General features: G+C 37.5%; 2 protein-coding genes across 2 annotated transcripts in view; one reads left to right on the forward strand and one right to left on the reverse strand.

Annotated features, from left to right (window-relative positions):
- Positions 1-18,216, forward strand: part of INPP5F (inositol polyphosphate-5-phosphatase F) — a 949,391-nt gene that overhangs the window by 405,938 nt on the left and 525,237 nt on the right. The window lies entirely within an intron of this gene.
- Positions 1-18,216, reverse strand: part of CACUL1 (CDK2 associated cullin domain 1) — a 40,239-nt gene that overhangs the window by 3,321 nt on the left and 18,702 nt on the right. Inside the window, exons 4-8 of the mRNA XM_048944078.1 lie at positions 17,983-18,078; positions 13,339-13,441; positions 3,801-3,890; positions 2,359-2,497; positions 315-358 (exon numbers count right to left, since the gene is read on the reverse strand). Coding sequence (XP_048800035.1) covers positions 315-358; positions 2,359-2,497; positions 3,801-3,890; positions 13,339-13,441; positions 17,983-18,078 — 472 coding nt within the window. The remainder of the gene's footprint in view (positions 1-314; positions 359-2,358; positions 2,498-3,800; positions 3,891-13,338; positions 13,442-17,982; positions 18,079-18,216) is intronic.

Here is an 18,216-nt window from a genome sequence, read left to right on the forward strand (position 1 = left end):
CAGGACCCCATACTTAAATCCTAATCTAGAATATATGGGACTAAATTATCTCCTGGCAAAATATTTACAAGATTGTTGGGCAATACAGTCAGCTCTCACTGAAGCCAAATAAAGCCATGACTATCACCTCTTAAGCTGCCTATAAAGCCTACTTACTAGTCTACTGTAAACGGAAACAAGATTTGTTATAAAGTACAAACAGCACAGTTCAGAAGGTACAGAAATACACACAGGTAAATATCCCCTACTCTTATTTGTTGGGAGGAACTATACCCAGCTCAGTAATGTCATCAGAGTTGAAAATTCATACTTACTGTAAGATAACTCTTCTCCAGCTCTTTTCCGTGACTGGTCACCTCTAGAAAAGAGGAGCAAGAGAGGTAAGTTCATTTGCCAAAATGAAAACAATAACAAAATACCTCAGCACAATCAACTTCTTATGGACGTATAGAAACTAACTACAAAAACACAGGAGTTACACAAAATGACTTCAGGATTCTCAGATTACTAAAATAGATATTAGCTAATTTTATTACTTAATCAGTAAAAATAGTTCAATTTCATAGTATATCTTAACAAAATGTAGATAAATATCATGGTGCATATGAGCACTTTCCTTGAGTCACATATAAAGTTGCTTTCTTTAGTTCTAGAAGGTTTGGTTGAGAAATTTTAAAACTATGAAATCTCCACTTATCAACCTAAGGCACTAAGGCATGCCTGAAACCCAACAAACAGACTTTATGTCAGTCCAAGCTGACAGCACTCCCTCGCCAAGGAGAATATTGCAACAACTGCAGAGTTCTACAAATGCAGATTGACATCATTCCTCCTTGAAAACTCAAAGCAATATTAGTACCCATGTAGGGAAAAAAACGAGGAAAAGAAAAACCTACAATCTCCCTCTAAACCTCCTTTTGTTCTTATGCACACAAGCTCTTCAAAGCTGAAAAATCTTGCTGCTTTCCCAAGTTTTTTGTGATGATAGCCTTGCTGTTGAATCTGTTATATAAGGAATAGAGACTGCAACATGTTTTCATCACAGCAGTTATAATTCCACACTTAAGTGCTGGAAACTGGTTGAAATTGGGAGTTCTAATAATACAAAGTGCTCTTCCTCTAAAACCAGTCCTAGAGTGATAGACTTGCTGAGTATACCTTGATTAAGGTCGTTCACAAGAGAAATACCACTGAGTGATTGGTTTGTGTTCCCACTTTTTGCAGCAACAACAGGTAATGGTGCTGATCAACTGACAATTCCAACTGCAGCCTGGCAGGTCATTAAACTGCTCAAGACTCTTAGTTGTGCTGCATTCCTCAGTTTTTTGATGTAATTAGAGGAGAGCAAAGAACTCAGAATAGAACAGACTTGACATGCTCCTTCATTACAAAAAAAAAACAACCCTTAAATACATATATACACATACAGCTATATATAGGAATGTAACCAGCATATTACATCTTGAAATGTGTTTCATGGCAAAATGCATATCAAACATCAATGCAAAATGTTATGAAGCAAATATATCAACTGCACTTCAGTTTTATCTCTTAATGATGACAGACTCTATGCCCCATTCATTCTTAGTAGAACACACCAAACACCCTGAAAATACAACACCACAAAGAATACTTTGCAAAACACTTTCAGACTTAATGCTGTCAGTTACGCCACTAAAAAGTTGTATTTTGCACTTTTTATTTATTAAATTGAAAGCAAGCTATGCCAAAAGAGCAATTGCACCAAAGCACAGGCTAGTGCAATTTTGTAAACTCACAAGACAAATCATTGCCCCTTACGTGGCCAATATCCTTTCTGACCTCCACCAAACCAAGCATAAAGCAACTGGCACAGCTCAGACTGAACAAGAAGAAAAAATTTCCATTGTTTCATCTACTGTTTCACCCCTCCACCTCAGCTCAAGGCTCAGAAGGGAAATTCTCATTTAAAATAAATACCTTAGTTGTATAAATAGCTCTGGAAGCGGAATAAGGAGAAGTCATTAAATGACATTTTCAGGAGCACCATGGAAAAAAACGCCAGCTAAGAGAAAATAAATGACCAACATAAAAGCCTGAAAAAGAACATGATTGTGCACTGGAAGTACAATCAAAGGACAAGGGGACACGAACAACAACTAGTCTACTTCAAGAAAATGCTTTAAGATTTCCAATCTTCTGGCTATGGCTCCCATCTGCAGCGTTGGTAGCCCTCAAAACACGTGCAAGTTTAGGCTGTATTTTAGGTACTGAGTTTTGAAGGTTCTTTATTAACTCTTAAATTAATCCTTCAGTAGCTTTACTTGTATTCATCTTTACTGTCCATCACAATTACTACAGAAGACTAGCAATCGTTACCTAGTAAACCCATTCTGCATAAGTTCTCTTTGAAGTTTCTGGTCTTGAGCAGCATACTCCTGAAGCTCAGATTCTACAGCAGGGGGTAGAATGTTCGGGATGAATTTAGAAAATAAAGCAGGTGCCATCTGTACCCATTCTGCAAGAAGGAAAACAACAACAAAACATATGGATGAGATCATTTGTGAAATTCTACTCTTTAGAAGTTACCTGCAGATATTCTATGGATTTTTGCCATATCTGAAATAACTTCTAGTACTTTGAATTTAAAAAACCCAAAACCTTAGAATAAATATTCACATGCTTGCAAGTAGACGTAGGATTTTTTTGTGTCAACCGTATGATCAAAACAAGATTCAGTTCTTGTTGCATCTCTCAAAGACTACAGCATCTTTTACCCAGCTCTTCCTACCCAGCTGTGCAGAGGAAATTTCACAACTTGTAGGTACGGCCATACAGATGTAAGACAACTGTTCAAAATCTGATGAGGCCCGTGATACCGCCCAAACCAGCCTGAGAAGTTAACAGGCAAGACAGAAACCAACTGAAATGGATAGTAAGGAAATCACAAGCTCAACATCTATCATATTAAGTGCAATACAACAGAACCACATGGGACTGCTTTAAAAATAAGTCACTTTTACACTTACTTATATACTCTTCTGTGGTACTGAGCAGTTTACTGAAATTATGCTCTTCATTTTTAAAATGTTACAATAATCCTGTTGTCATAAAGGTAAATCTTGCTTACTAAAAGTGATTTATCCATGTATTTTGTAAATGGAGGGTCCACTATGTTTCTGGTCTGTATAAGTACTGAACACTGCACTACAGAATTAGGGGCTTTTCTGTAAGATATTCCTATCCAGACTTCTATACAGATATAGTTATTGTTGCATAAGATGACTGTGATGGAGTCGGGGACTAATTTAAGGCCCTGCATAAAACAATACCATTCAAATAATGGCTTCAGAGAAGAAACTGTCATTCTTTTTACATCAAAGATCTGACCTTTTGAAAAGCTGCTGTCAGTAACTCATCATTTCAATGCATCATCTTCAAAACCTCTGTGATAATCAACTCATTAAAAAAAAAACTTCTTTATTGTTACAGAATGCAAGAAAAAGATCTTCCTACAGCCTTCAGAGCAGAGTGTTTGTTGCTGTGTTATTTGGGTTAACAAAAAAACAAAACAAAAAAAAAAACACACAAAACTTTAGTACCCAGGTGGTTACCATTTCACTTAGTGCAGGACACAGAGATGGGCAGCAAGAACCACTGGGTCCTTGGATTCCTTACACAGTATAACTAAGCATTATGACTGACAGAACACAACACACGTGCATGGTAAAAAACACAGAAGACAGTTAGCAGCAACATATGTATTTAGTGAAATATATCAGAACAACAGTATTGAGAGACTGAAGCATTTCTCTTTTTACCTGGTCTTAGTGTATACAGGCCTTTCACAATATTTGCCATGGTTGATGGAGTTATTTGAAAGGGTGTTGACTGAGCTTCCAAAAGTAAAGCTGAAATAAAATGAAGAGAAGTATAATTACCCGTCTTCCTAATTTAAAAAGCAGGGTTTTACTCACATACTTTAGTCTGAAAGAAATACAGCAACTGCGTCCTTTTTGTTATCAGATGTCCTCAAAGGAAACAGCCACCTATTTGAACTTAGTTCTTATTAAAACTTCATTTTTCCTGTAGAAGCATTCAGCTCAAATCATGTAAGATGAAAACATGAAAACTTACTTTTCACCCCTTTTCAGAGAGGCAGTGGGAGCTGTGAGGTAAAAACAAGCAAGCAACGGCTTGAAGTACTCTGATGCACAAGTAAACAATTATTAGAAGTACTCTCACCAGTGTGGTAAACACCTGCAGAGTCACCAATTCTCCCTTTGTATTATTTAGCATCTTGCTCATCAAACTGAAGCTGGATTGAAAGTAAATGAATGAAACAGTGCAGAAAAAAACTGTACAGATTGAGTCTTTTTTTTAAAAAAAAAAAAACAAAACATTTCTATTTCATTCTTGATACCTATGCCCTGTAGTAAACACTGCAATAATTGCACCTTTTTCTAAGGGAAGTAACTGTCAGTAGCAGATACGCATTGCTTATGCAATGCTAGCCAGACCTTCAGCCTGCACTGTGCTTTCTTCGAGGTTTGTACTTACATCTGAATTATAAAAACCACGCAAAAAAAAGATCACTATGGTTTAAACCAGCTGCTGTCTCTGTTTTTACACCTCTATGAAGTAACTGAATAGTACACAAACCCTTGCAGAGGAGAAACGACTGCTACAGCTCTACCTAAAGGGCATGTCTCCTGCACCTACACACTACAGTCACTGGTTTTCAAACATCTTTGCTTCTTCAGTTCCAACTTCTGTACCTATCACTATAGTACTTATCATAAGAAGAAAAACCTGCAGTATTACATTGTGCTCATTCTGTAAGTGTAAGTGGCTCACTAAAGGGACAGATTAATGAAGCTTTTTTCCTAACCTCTCATTCCAAGTAATCAAACTGTTATAGTTCTGTGTAAAATAAATTCATCTATCTTAAAAGTGCTTGCTCCTTTCAGCTGAAGGCTTGAGGTGGTGACAGCATGTGATTTGTTTTATAATGCCATATTTACAGCCCATTTCCTACTCTTTAGACAGCCAAGAAAGGTTGTTATATTAAAAAGAGGCTAATGCTCTATAAGGAATATCTGTAGATAGATAGTCATGGAAAATCCATGCAGTGTGTATGGGCAGCTCGTGCAGTGTAACCTGCAGGTGGCCATTGCCTCTTGTCCTGCCCTGGGCACCACTGACAAGAGTCTGGCTCCTTCATTGCACCCTCTCAGACAGAGGGGCAAAGCCATGACCCAGGCCATGCTATTTCCAAAACCTGGATACCAATACCTTAAGGAGAACAACGCAACTGTAAGAACAGATATTTCCAGAGTGATTTCCATAAGAATGCATAAAACTCCAAAACTTCCAGATAGGCTGAAAATCTCAATGCAGGTTTACAGACAAGAATTTAAGTACATCAACAATGGGGTTCTTTGCACAGAAACTCACCTTGCAATGGAACCTAACCACTTCTTATTCAAAACTTTCACTCCTGTATTACATCCTAAGAAAACTACTTAAACCTAACAGAAACAGCTGTGCCAGTCACACCAAAAATGCTATGCTGTTATTTTACAATACTGACCTCAGAAAAAAATCTCCAGATATGAAGACTTTCACTCCTGCTTTTTGGAGCAGTTAAAGAGAATCCAAAACACTGGAGCTGCAAGGGCTCCTTCAACCCTTGGCACTGGCACAGCTGCCCAGAGAAGTGGGATTCTCCATCCCTGGAGGTGCTCAAGGCCAGGTTGGATGGGGCCCTGGGCAGCTGATCTGGTGGGACGGAACCAGCTCACAGCACCAGGTTGGAGCTCAATGGTCTTTAAGGTCCCTTCCAACCTAAACCAACCTGTGATTCTATGACCCAGTGCCAGGAGGTGGCATACACACAGAGCAGGGCGAGGCAAAGCCTTGGGTGAGTGACAGCAGTAATGACTCCATGATACCATCTGACCACCTCCACAGCACCTTTGAACTAATACTGCATCTTACAGACTAAGTAACCAACATGTAAAGAAGTTAATTAACCTGCAAACAGTCTTGAAAATGACTCGCAGCAGAATCAAAGAAGTGGAGTGTGGGTTCCCATGATGAAATGCTTTGAGCACAGGGAGAGATATGAGATGCTTTGGAACACCGCTAACCTGAGGGAAGCCAATTGGGATTTTTGTCACTGATCCCACAGCCCTTCATGTACTCCACAGTGACCAAGTTTCTCCACCACTCATAGCAGTGCTCACACAGCCTGTTCCTTAACGAAGGTTCAAGTTACTTTGTAATTACAAGGGGCACCCGGGGCAAGACCAAGGACCCAAGGATTAAATGAGTAGTAGATGATACATTGCAAGTTCATACTTAACTGTATGCAGTTCAAGATTTACTTACAAAAAGCTAAGTTAACCACTCAGAAAAAAATCTGTCCTTCAACATTACTTCAAAATACTAATTTTGCTTGGCAGATGTAATTTTTCTAGTAAAACAATGCGGCTTTGTATGTTAGCTCATAAGATCTTTAGAACTTCCACTAATAAGATACTCTAATGAATCATGCTTAAGTCTGGCTTAGGTAGACGTGTTCGAAGTTGTAATTACTCAACAGTGCTCTAAAAATTATAAATTCTTAACAGGAACAGAAACTGAGTGCTTAATTAAGCTACAAAATAAGTATATTAATGAGGTTCTTACTCCATCATGCAAAGTATACTATTTAGTACTTAAATTTAGTAACGTATACAATATTTACAGTACACTGCAGAAATAGAAACACATATTCCCAGAGTTAGAGCCCTCCCACTGCTCTAAGTGAGAAATCAGGGAGAAATACAGAGATGCAGAGCAACAGAAAGGAGTTACTGCCAATGCAGTTTAAACAAAGCTTACTAGCAGAGGCTTACCTGGCACTTTTGCCCTTTCAAAATCTCATCAGTTCTCACACAGTCAACTCAACAGTATAACAAATTACTTCTCTCAGCTGAATCCAAGTGGATCCATCTGATCCCAAACACCCTTCTTCTCCTTCACAATGTCACATTCACCTTGGTTTCAAATCTCAGTCCTTACTCTCAAACCCAGTCCATGCAAAGCATCCCACCAAACAGAACAGGAACGGAACTGCTATGAACAAAGTCCACAAAATGTGGGTTGTTAGATTGTTTTTATTATTGGTTGATTGGATTTTTGGTTTTGTTTCACAAGCCTGCTGCCTATTTTGCTATTAAATTAACTAATGAAGCTTGAGCATGTATTACTTGTTCATTACTTTAACCCATGTATAATTGAATACAACAGCTCACTTGGAAGGGACCACAAAGATAAGAGTCCAACTCTCAGACCCCCTCAGGGGTAACCAAATACTACAACCTGCTATTAAGGGCATTGTCACGTGCCCTTATAATAATATTGGAGCATTATCATCCCTTCAGTATTAATATATTTGTACACATTAATTGCTGATTTAGGTCTTTAAAAGCCTCCAGCATGAAAGCAACCTTCCTTCTGGCTTAACCCTCATGATACTGCCTTTGTATTTCCTGAAATTAAATCAAAATAGTTTTTGGTCATTTAAATTCTTCAGAAGCCTGAAATAAGCTAAAACTAAGTTAGAGAAAAACATGAAGAAGCTGGATCTATTACTAAGCATTTGCCACTAGGCATTCTAATGAGACCACAGATTACTTTAAAGTACTCATGGTATAGCCCAAAAGCTTTATTGAATATCTAATAAAAATGCTACAATCTAAAGCTTTCAAGTCTTAATCACATGGAAAATATTCAGTGCTGTTAAAAAGTAAGTATGAAAAACAAAGCTGTAAATGGAAAAATAAGGACTTTGAGAATTCAGGAACTGGGGAAGAGGTTTTTTTATGTTTACAGTTTTATGAAGGTTTATCAAATGGGAACATTTTTGTTATTCCCTTACAGTGAGCCAGGTTAAACAACAGTCATTACTTGGGAATAACATTTCTGATTAGAAAATTTCCTCGCTTTGTGGTGCTGCAACATGAAACAAGAAAAATAAGGAACAGCTGCAACTTTCCAAAGGAACTTTGTTTTTTAATTAAAAGTTTACTTCAGTGACAAAACTTGTGAGTAGTTTAACTGTTGTTTAGAGAATGAGTGCACAGTACCTGCTAACAGCACTGCTACCAGTATGGTTACTCTACAGTTACTGAGCCCTGCCAAACCACGACGACCATTTCAACACTGCTGTTACCACTCTTAAACTGGTGGGTGTTCCTCTTGATTATTCCATCAGGTCTGTGGAGCACAAAGAATACTGGTTGCTGAACAAACTATTCTGTATTGCCCTTGAGAGTGCAGAAGTACCCTCTGAGGTATAAGAACAGACTGACATAAATGTGTCAGTTCAATGTCTTAAAGAAGGAATGGCTGACTATCCTGCAATCGCAATGCCCCAGCATTAGAAAAGAACATAACTGCAATTGGCGGCCATTAGCAATCACCTGTGTCTTCCAATATTTGGGAAGAAGAGCATGAGATTTTTAATGAAGAACTCAAAAATAGTTTGCCTCTGAATAAAAAAATACTGTGTTATGGTTTAGAATAGAAATTTGAAATTGAGGTGATAGGATGATACTGCTTGCCTACATATCTTAGCCTAGAAATTAAACACTGCAAACCAAATCACAGTTCTGTGACCTCCAGCAAAGAACTTGCCAACACATCTTGAGAAGGACCTTAAGTTTCATACAACAGAAACACTGCAACTCCCATAAAACGTACTATCAACTATTGTTAGGTTCAAACACAATGGAAAGGGTCAGTGTTTTTTCCTTGTACTGTGTTACCTTGCTTTACTTTTAAGACCCTTAGAAAGGAATCTTCTCATCCCATTTAACCTATCGAGACACCCACTCTGAGTCTTCAGACACAGCAACTCTCACCACAAGAGACTTATTCTCCCCCTTTTTTTTGAAGTTTCCTTTTAATAAATCTACCATTTATTTTTCCATATCAAACTTAGAAAAAAAAAAACAAGAAAATTGTATGAAGATGGTGAAGTTGTGCAGATTCTCTTTTGCTATTGATTTTTGCACACAAAGGAAAAGGAAAGCAGTGTCACGGGGCAGAGCAACATGCAGTATTACAGAAGGAAAGCGTCTCAGCAACGGAGCTGCACCTTTTTCTTATTGCCCCATACTGCTTCTGCCATTATAGCTGTTGCTGTGTCTCTCTGAAAGAAAAATACAGTGATTTCAAATGCTTAAGGGCTCATTCTACATTAATGGTTTAGTTCAGATTAGAAACGTACTTTCAAAGCAAACTCGCTGATCATCCCATTTACTGCACTTTGCTTCATGTGACAGAGGTGCCCTGGAGCACGGCCATTCAATTCTTTTGGTGTAAACTTAAACCAGTTAACAAACCCTCAAATAACACTGCATCCACAGGAAAAGACATAACCAAGTGTGAAGTAAAACTCCCCAAAACGCACATAAACGTGAACCAACACCAGGTTTTCCAACAGCAGAATATTGGCTGTTTACACTCTAGATCATCACCTGATGATGCAGATGTAGCTTAAACAGTGAAAGACTTCTTCAGAGTAAGTCCACACAGCATATAAAAAGGCTGTGGGCAATACTTTCTGGAAAAGAAAAAAAAAAAAACCAGAAAAGTAGAGTGCTTCTCTCCTCCCAGGGGATTCTCTCTGGCGTCTGAGAGTCAAGATGATGATTAGCTGCTTCTCTTAAGCAGGTTGAGATCAATGTTAGAATAGAGAAAAAATAAACACCAGCCTAAGGAGGGAAGAAGTCAACCTGCATCTTCTTATCCAACTACCAAAGAGTGAAGCATGGGGAGTAAAGGAAAAACCAACACACCAACCTGAAGCCCATGTTATGTGTCACAGCTGTACTGTCAGGCTATAAACCTGGCTTGAACTCTTTCTCTCAACCTTTTGCACTACCATTCTTTTGGAGTATTCACAAAGGAAAGCCTGATTTGGAATGCTGTTGCTAAAGTTATGCCATAGCAGTAAGCAGCCAGAGATGAGGGTCCCTTGCTTCATTGCCATTATGGTGTTTCTGGAGGTCAATAAGAATCAGTTGCTAGCAACGGGGCTGTACATGCCAGCACACCTTTCCTGCTTAACCACAGCCTACACAACACACACATCTCTGCAAGGCAAACACAGACACCGATAATTGCAGCAGAGAACAGCAGCCATAGCTTCATTCATTTTCTGTCATTTTCTATTACATTTGTACCTGCTGCAACCAAAAAGCAGACTTCATAAGCACATCACCAGAAGCTGGTAGCAGCCCTCTTCAGATTTCAGGTCAGCTTTCCCAGTATCTTGCAGAAACCACCCACACAGAAAATACCTTTCCTGCCACTTTAAAGGAAGAATCTTTTGTAACATAAATTACCTCTCTCTTGAAGTACATCTCCACAACCAAAAAATAAAGAGATGAAACGGCAAAATCCCTTCACCTTCACTGAATCCAAGTGACAGATCTTTCTAAAGCTACTTTCTTCTCTTTGACTTGTTTAAGCTACTATTTCTTTTCCTCTCAACACTGAGAAGCTGGGACCTTGTCAACTTCCACAGCAGGATTCCAGCCCAAATCTCCCTTTGTTTAGCTTCTGTAAGGAGAACAGGGGTAATTAAAAGCAACTGATCTATCCACCAAGCAGAAACAACAGTATGCTGCAAATGGAACAAACAAAAAGAGCTATTATAGAGCAACCTTGCTTTTGGTACCAAGCTCACAAAACTCTTACAAGGAAATAACACAGCAATTAGTTAAAACCACCCTCCCCCACTGATTTTTACCTATTCATAGTAGTAAAATTGGGCAGCATGAGGAGCTGTTAGCCACTTCCACAACTGAAGACATTTGAAGACCTCAGTAATGACCTTTTTATTTTTTTTAAAGACACAATGCAGGGTGTTTCCAGGGCACTGCAATTACAACCCAAGAAAGCAACCAGAGGTGACAATGACTGCAGGAACCCAGAATGAATAAAGGCAACATTCTTCGACTGACAAGTAGGTATCCTCTGCATTATTTACTTCTGAGGCTCCTTGTAAATAAGATGCTGTATCTCTGTTACATTCACTTAAGTAGTTCTGCACATGACAACTTCTCCTAAGCCATTTTATAAAGCACCCTTATTAGCAAGAGCCAGCTTTAGGCCTCATAAGCAAAATCACCAGGTTATTTTCACGTAGCTTGTATGCATCACTTTAATTTGAAAAGCACTGACTTGATAAACAACTGCCAGTGTAAATATACTTCACAAAAACACAGCCATGTTTTTATGTAATTTACATAAATTGTAAATTAGCTCAGAAGTGCTATGAAGCCCAAGCTTTGCAGGCAAGATCTTGTCCGCTTATGCTGCATTTTTCTGCAAATAAAGAATTCTCACCTAATAAGAGTTATTTTATTATCTGCAACTAAGCTCTCAGGCACACTCTCCATTCTGTCAGAAGCCCCTTCTGCATCCTCCTGTTTCCAACCACAGCACGAGGACTAGGAGCCCCTCGCAGCCTGAGCAGTATCAAACACTGAGTGTAACATACATCTGTTTCTCACTTCCTGACACTTCTTTTTCTCTCTTTTAATTTGAAATAGAGAAGGAACTTGTAGATGGAACTGCAGTTTCCCTACAGTCGCCTCCCAAACATAGCCTTGGATGGAAGAGCCAGCTGCCAGGCTCTGATGGAATAAGAAGGCACTACAAACAGAAATGCCTGCCCATGAAAAACATAGCAACATATTCAAGAGCAGGTGTTACTATATTCCTTGAGTCTAAATCACAAGCTGATTCAACAAATGTTTTGGTTCTTCTTTCTTGGAGGACGCACTTCTTCATGCTGAGCACAACCAGAACTCAATTTTTTCAGTACAGATCACAAATCATAGAATTTGATTTATGTATGCCTGCTCAAAATGTTGTTTTCTTCCTTCATAACACACCAACACTTCCCTATTGAACCAAATCTGTATAAAACTTTAGAATAAACAGTATCACACATTGAAAGTGATGTTTTAAAGTCACAAAGCCCAAATATACATCCTATTTTCAGACCTGTCATATTTCTGAACATTAAGGAAATATCAATCTTTCTGGTATGAAAATCAGCAATCTACAACAGTTGAGAAAATATAACACTAGAATTTCCTCCGTACCTCAACAGTATTACACATACTGTGCATATTCAGTTATTTCTTCAAAATTTGTTCATAAGTTTGGAATTTTATTTTGCATACTTTATCTGAATTTAAAGATCCCACTACTCAAGGTTTAACCAGTCAGATCAGTTAAGAGTTTATGCAAGTCTTAGGAGTAAAACAGTAATGAAATGACTTGCTTTGCTAAGCTGAAAGTAGACTGAAATGAAATCCAAGAAAGGTGCTCATAAACAACACTCTCCATATAGAGCAGCAAGACAGGTGGCAGATGATTTCTCAATGTTTTCCTTCCATTTCAATTCTGTAACTACCACAGAGCAAGGGAAGAGTACTTTTTTTCCCCCCCTTTCATTGCAATGCATTATCTGTGGCTTCTATTCAATTCTCCTACATCAATTCACAGAAAACTACACAGCAACAAATTTGACATTACTTACATTCTGAAGATTTGATTCAAAGCGTGACCTTTACTTTCTCATTGGAAAGAAAAAATCACATTCATATTTGCATTGCCTGAAACATGCACACACTTAAATCTAACAGCAGTTGAATTTTCCATGATCTTCTTGGAGGAATCATCACTCCACACTTCAGTAAATGCCTTTAGCCCAAAATACAATGTTAGGTGATGGATGGACCTTCCTCACTGACCTCGCATTTCCTAGCTGATCTGATGCCTAAAAGCTTTACATCACAGACTTTTCCAGACGGCAAGAAAATGATGAAATTAAACTGATGATCTCCCACTATTCTGGTATACCTCAAACCCTTCAGTCAAAGGAGACAGGCATTACTCACCAGGAGAAATCAGAAAGAAAACCCAACCCTTGCCACTCATCATCTGGATGCAGCATACACACACCAATTGCTTCAAGGTAAATACCAGACCAATCATTACTTCATACACAAAAACATTTTAAAATACTTGACTTGTATCCCTTGATGTGGTATATAAGAAATCACAAATTTTGTAACAAAAACTTAATTTTAATACACTTGTTTTTCATTTATGGTTGAAAATTAACACAGAAGAAACAACAGTCCTTCCTATGCCTTCAAATGAAATTTGTATTTGAGCCTTCTTAACCATTTGCCATTTTCTGTTTGCTGTGGCTATCTGCAATACCTGAAAGCACTGCAGTTTTCCAGACTCCCATTATAAGAAAAAGCCAACAAGGGTACTTACGCATTAGGTTGTAAATGTGCTTTTCTGCAACATGTTCCGTAAACAGCTTTATAAGGTCATCTTTTAAGTCTCTGTTAAGCTTGGTTTCTATGTAAAATTTATTCTGGAAAATAAGGCAGAAATATTCGTGGTTGGTTTTCATAATAGGAAATAAAAACCTTTTTAATCCTGAATAAAATAGTTTATATTTTTAAAACTGTAGAATATTTAACCCACAAAATGCTTCCTTGGTGCCCACTTTTATATTAAATAGAACAGTCCTGTACAACAAAAAGACATGTATTTAAAATTGAGTCTGCATGTGGTACTACAGCATTAATGAAGTCAAATATCTACAGATGTTTGGTTTTTAAATGCATCTACAGACACATCTACGTATTGATCCAGATGAGAATCTGTAGGAAAAAAGTGTTTTAGAACATCATAAACACCATAAATAGTAAAATAAGGCTGGATATCACATTTAAAATACCTAATTGTGATTAAGCCATTAAAATAGGTATATTATAGTAATAAATTACCAGTAGAGCTATTCACTCCTGAGGTTCATTGATAATCTCAGAAGACAGACATTCAAAATTAATGTACTGTGAAATTAAGTGATATATACAGACCTGTATTAAACTAAATTACATTAAAAATTTTAGGATTCAATTATCTTGACCCACTCAGCATTAATAAATTTGTCTCCCCAGCCCTCAGAAAAAATTCTACTCGTGATTTCCCCGAGGGACTTTAAACCCAATGTACCACTTGGCGTTACTCCCCAGTTCCAAAACTGCAATTAATAGCAAGATACCCTGACTGTATTTTATGCGTGGGCATTAAGCACCTAAAAGCATAGCTGTTCCATGAAAAAATCTCCTATCATTTCAATACTAACTTGGAAATAGGCCAACTGAACTCATCTGGACAACCTGCATAATATCATGCAGCCATGCTACTAGAAAATCAACTTAATCTTAAGGTACACAGTAGAACACTTACACAATACTACTTTTTTCCACCGATGGTTAACTGTCATTAACAGCAACAGAAATTCACAGTAACAGAAGCAGCTCTATTACTAGGAAGTACCAACCTGCACACTGTACTTCAGCCTTCTATCAGTTTGATTTCTTAAGGCTCCTCTACAACACACAGTGACCTCAACCAACACAGGGCAATGTCAAGCTAACCACATTCTCCTGAGAGCCGACAGAGGAGATACTACCTTCTTTATTTTCACAGCCTCAAAGCTGTCTTACATTAAATGCAGCTGACAAAGACATGCAAAAAAAGTGATGCTATTTTCTTATGCAACACTTGAAAAACCTAGAGCAAGTACTTCATTTCCAGTCCAGAGTGCTGAAAGGAGATAGCAGAATAAGTGTCTCATTCTTGTTAGCAGAAAACCAGGAACACCTTTCACATAAGATGTCACTACTTTGGCTCTATCAGTATTTATTGAAAAGTGATTTAACTTCAAGATTTAGCAGACAGATAAATAAATAGCAAAAGATACCAGCACCTGAGAAACTCAGATACAATGCAAGCATTTCTTCTAGAAACCATCCTGACTAACATTAGAAGACACAATTCTGTTAAAATCATTAAAAGGAGAGCAAAACACTCTTCAGAAAGAAAAAACCAACAGTACATAGGTGTTTATTACCTCATTCATGTATGTATACAAACATCTCTTCATGTATACACACACAAGACGCCCCCAGCTAATAAGTGCAAAGCCACCCAGTAACAACTTTTTAGAGACAATGATAAATAAGGTTCTAATCTCAACTAATTCAAATCCACAGGGTTCACAAGAATTAGGCCCACCTCATACCACAAAATAATAGATTTTTATCTACATAACTATAATTAGCCAGCAAGAACTTATCTTCTAAGCGCTGATTTTAATTTTTCTTTGAATACATATCTTTATTCATTCATGCGTGCAGTGTACTGTCACATGTAGGGGCTGCAAGCATCTAGAATAACTTCATTTAGACTTATTGATCATACAGAATACAATTATTTACTTGGTATTATCCTTGGACATAAAGACCTTTGTGCTAAGCTGACTTCTAGCTTCATTTGCTTCATCTGCATTTCTGTACCAGAATTTCTGAAGGAGATTAAACCCACTGAATTTAGAGTCAGAACAGTGATTTAGTTAGTTCTCTGTGCTTTCCTGAAAAGTTCAACGTAGCAACGGATGTAGCATCATCATTAGAAGAAGAAAACCACTAATGTTCCTAGCAAAGAAAGAATGAACAATTCCCCAGTTGCAAAGTCAGCCCTCTTAATTGTCACCCAAGGGCTTGGTCACCACATAAAAGCACGCTAAGAAAACTCCCGTCCTGTGTTTCCACCATTCACACAAGAATATGGTTTGGTACAGACCAGCAAAGAGAAGTACTGCTGTAGATTTCAAATGCACAGCACTGAGCCCTAAGGCTAATTACATCTCTTGTGGCCAACAAAAGACAAAAACACATTCCAGTTGCATTAAAAACCTGTATGTTTTCCTTAGCTTCCTAGATTTTTAAACATGTAAATGCATGTCTGAAGTTTTCCTAAGCATTAATATAACCATCTCTTTAGAACAAAGCTTATTAGTGCAAATCAGCAACTTCAGAAACTCCTGATTAAAAAAATTACATCGCTATCAAAAAAGTAAAGCAGTGGCATTGTGAATAAAAAGGCAGAATCCAACAACTTAGTCCACTTCCATTAAATGCTCCTTGGAAGTACCTATTAAACCAACTGCAAAGCTGTAATTTATACTGGAGAATAACTAGGCTTTCAGCTCCTGCAATTGTTTTGTAATCTTATTTTCTTGTCTAAATAAAGGAAACTGCTGCTGCATGACAGAAAACGCAGTGAGATGCAATAATGTAAGACTGCAGAAGAGGCTGTACATATAAATACTTCCCAATATACACAAATAAACTAAGAAGAGAATGTTTTCCATCCTGACTTTTCTAGCAGCATCTTCCAAATCATGTGCAACTGATTAAGATATCAGGGAACAAGTTTGAGTCTTAACTTGGTATTATCCTTCAAAACAGCTATATAACTGATACAACAGCACTGCATTTGGCAGATAGAGGAACAAGCACAGAAGTTGCTCTCAGGTCTATTCTCATTTGCAGGAACAGAGTTTTACTGCCTGAACAAAACTCTACTCTTGCCTCAAAGATATTGCTCCTTTAAAGTATCAACTATGGACTTACATTTTTTTTTTTTAAACATTCTGTATTACAGTTACTATGCAAGTACTCATTTTAGAGATTTATTACTCTTTAATGATTTTGTCTATGTTCACGTATCAGTTAGACTCAAACTGTAAAAATTAAGGTGTACAAAGAAGGATATGGAAATCTATTCAATTATAACTAGCCTATCTATATAGGCATGATAAAGACAGTCTGTGTCTACCATGAACATAATTGGATGCTACAGGTACTGCAGTCTTAATTTTGAAGATTTTGACCTCTGATTGAAGAGCCTCTGAGACAAATCTAAGCATTCAATAAAGTACAAACCTGAGCAGCTTATCTCCATTTGTAAGCAGATTGTGATATTAAATCATGACAAGAACTGCGAGAAAAACAAAAGTTATCACCATGAACACACTCCTTGGCTTACACGTGGTGCTGTAGAAACAGGATTTCATTTTGTATGAACTAGGTGAAGAGTAGATCAAAAGAAACCCAGTTCAAGAAAGACAACTTCCTCTTGTAATGCAACAAATCTACATGGTGAAACTATGCCCAAGGACTATAGCAAACTACTCTGTTTCAGGTACACCCACTACACTGTAGGTCTTTGTTTCCCAAACATTGGGATGCTACCAACGAAAATAACTTCTGAGGAGTTTGAAGCAATGTTATGAAATCTAAAGCAATTTGTTTTTTAATGCATTTCTTTGCTAAAAATTTTATTTCTAAGCAAATCAATGCAAGGATAATTTCTGGGAGGAAGGCAAGCTTTAATTATTCTTTACCATTAAAAAAAGCAATAAGAAACTTGGCATTTTGACTAAAGTTATGCATATTACAGACTTTTTCAGAGATACAGAAGACATCATTAAGTACACGATCTGCACAACAGTTACAGTCAATGCCTCCTGAACCTCTGCAAGCATGCCTGACAGAACTATGAAAGTTTGCCCATGCCCAGTCAGCAGTCAGAATTGCTTTACCAACCAATACAAATATTTGAAAGAGACATTTCTTTCAGGCACAAGATGTCCATCTTGTCTTAATTTGTGCAATTTAAAAGCAATAAAATCATCCTTATAACCTGCCCAAACTACCAAGCCAATACATGACAAGTCAATAGACCATATCAAAAAAAGATATAAATAATGGCCTATTTGGTAAGGCTGCTTTCAAGTCAAAATAAAAATAATTCCTCCTATTTCCAATAATACAATACTAGGGCAGAAAATCAATTCCAGAAGTCTGCATTAAGCAGCATAGCTTCCCTTCTTCTTCCCACACATCTTTATCAAAACTGCTATACAGGTAGAAAAACAAGGCCTGAATGGTAAAAGCTGCAAGAAAAATTGTTAGAGTGCATTTTACTCCTTTCAGCTTTTAGTCACAATCTTGTGCATGGACATAAATTATTTGAACATAGTTTTCTAAAACTTACCATATATATGAAAAGAGGCACAATGCTCTGCAATGCTCCCATATATTGTCCAAGAGCTACGTTAAATCTTTCAATATAGAGATCTGGAGGGCTGGCCTGCAAGAAACCATAAAAGTCAGGTTGTAATTTGAACAAGAGAAAGATCTGGAACAGCATGGGCTATGCTTTCACAGCAAACTCAAAAACTACACGGCATGTGATCTACTAAAAGCAAGCCACACATCTTTCCAGAGT

Source organism: Lagopus muta, chromosome 5 (assembly GCF_023343835.1).
Source record: "Lagopus muta isolate bLagMut1 chromosome 5, bLagMut1 primary, whole genome shotgun sequence".
NCBI lineage: Eukaryota > Metazoa > Chordata > Aves > Galliformes > Phasianidae > Lagopus > Lagopus muta.